Genomic DNA, 2328 nt, shown 5'->3' on the forward strand with positions numbered 1-2328 from the left:
TGCTTTTTTAAGCTTTTTTTTTAAAAAACCTTCGCTCCTTCAGTTATTTATTTAAAAAAAACAATTTCATGGCGTTTATAACATTTCAAAATGTTGCTAATATCATTTATTTTGATAAGTAAATAAAAATAATAGTATTATGTTTGAACGAAACTAATTAAACTAACTAAAATTTTTGTCAGTAAAAATATATAATAATATTTATAACTAATGGAGTCGCGAAATATTTATTTTTATTACTCCATGATACGAATATCAGCTTCCCGTTCTCTTAAAGCAATTTTGCGTTCTTTAAGAGCAAGAACTCGCTCTTGATATTCGAGTTCATTAAGTTTGGAGAATGATTTATTTTCCTTATCTATTTTATCATCATTATCATCATGATCTTCAGTATAAGAATTAATCACAATAGCTTTCTTGGACCGTTTCTTACTACTACTCGACTGTGCATTTTGTTTACGCTTGATAGGAACTGATTTTAAAGATTTTTTGACTTGCACATTTGCTAAAGATGTAAATAATTTTATGTAAATAAGTTGGTTATTTAAATTAAAAGTAATAGATTATTGCAACTCCATTTTCACTTGTTGGACCTCCATAGTTAAATCTTCTTCATATATAATATCCACTTCATTAATATCTATAGATGACATTTTTAAGTTATAATAAAAGTTTATATAAAAGAGTATGAAAGAGCTTGATTTTATTACAATACTATTGAGATGTTTAAAGGTTTTAACGTGAAATGCGTAACGCGTAAAGAAAAAAAGAAAAAATTTTTTTTATTATTTTGTGATGTCATGATTATCACATTATTATTTCATACAAAGTTACTAGCAAATAGCAATACACATCGGTCCTTACTCCTTACAAATCATACACATGAAATTTTATGTAATACACCACACGTGAGGTTGACCCTACACCACTGGTTTCCGTATTACTCATACAAATATAGCAACATGAACATCCTCTTCATTTACTATCTCTTTCACTACAAATTTTGGACTCTCAAAGTTTGGCTGGTCGAAGCGGTAACTATTAACTTGATCGAAAAGGTTTCTCCAAAGGAGTACTTTGATGGTGGTCCCCCATTAACTTTCGTAGTGGTCTTTGACGTAGCGCAACTAGGATAACGCTTCTAGAATTGAAAAAGAAAACCGAGTTGAGTTTATATTCTCAAAGAAAATTCCATGCTCTCTGGGGTATTTAACTTACGTGGTGACTTTACGATAACATGGATATGTTCTTCGGGAGGTAAGCCAGTAAAAATGAACATAATGGGGTTTTTTTGGTTTTATAATTATAAATATTGCTAATTTTTTATTTTTTTTTATAAGTTTTACGTGATGTTACAAATGATTTATTTATCAATAATGGTAGTAAAAAATTTTTCAGGAATGAAAAGAAATCTAGTGGGTCACGTTCTTGCTGTTGCAAGTAAAGTAAAAAAAAAATAATAGTGTTACCACCAGTTTCTGACGTTCGGTAGGTAGTAACAGAAAGAAAAATAAGGATCGGTTTATTAGTGGTAAGGTAATATAACAATATATAACAATCGATAAGGTAAAATCGATAATGAACGATTATAAGCGATAATAAATGATGCGATAAATTAAGGTAGATCAAGTGGTGTGTGTATAAAAGCAATTAATTATACGATGTATACGAAAATCAACGATGGTTTATTATCGTTTATTATCGTTTATTATCGTTTACTATCATTATCATTTATTACCATTTGTTGATTTTTGCTATACATAATAAACAGTGTAAAAAAAAAATATATAAAATGTACAATACGGAAACAGATCGGCGGTTTATTAACAATGAAACAAAATACGATATTACTGCTCTATCGGCGCTCTGTAATATCCGTATATTATCGGCTGATAATAAACCTAACTAAACTTTTTCTAAACGAATTCAAACTGAACTTTTACTACTATCAACGACGGTCCCTTTTTATAATGTTAGATTTTTGATACGACACTGTCTTTTCGAACAGAATCGCCATCTGAACAGAATTGCCTCCCGCCCAATTGTGGCGATCTGGTGGCGATCACTAAAAAAAAATAACTAAAAATAACTATACTAAAAATAAACAAATAATAAAAAAAATAAAAAAATCATCCCGTGACAATAGTTAGCCGAAAACGATGAGGCCAATATGGCACAGTAACACGTGATTTAGTATTTGGAAACAAGTTCATAGTCATTTCACGTGACTCTTAACGAAAATTTCCAAAATGTTCTAGTTATTGATTAGTGAGCATTTTTCTGTACAAACTTAGTTCCTAATCTCTCCAGTTCTAGATGGAATCCCGA

The 2328-nt window shown here is 29.6% G+C and overlaps 1 protein-coding gene across 1 annotated transcript; it reads right to left on the bottom strand.

Annotated features, from left to right (window-relative positions):
• Nucleotides 1–236: 236 nt before the first annotated feature.
• Nucleotides 237–653, bottom strand: OCT59_027474 (uncharacterized protein; the record flags this gene model as incomplete). Its single annotated transcript, XM_066136995.1, has 2 exons — nt 237–461; nt 594–653. 2 exons carry the CDS (start codon nt 651–653, stop codon nt 237–239), a joined length of 285 nt encoding a protein of 94 aa, XP_065993425.1.
• Nucleotides 654–2328: the final 1675 nt, after the last annotated feature.

This window comes from Rhizophagus irregularis, chromosome 7, assembly GCF_026210795.1.
Source record: "Rhizophagus irregularis chromosome 7, complete sequence".
Classification (NCBI taxonomy): Eukaryota; Fungi; Glomeromycota; class Glomeromycetes; order Glomerales; family Glomeraceae; genus Rhizophagus; species Rhizophagus irregularis.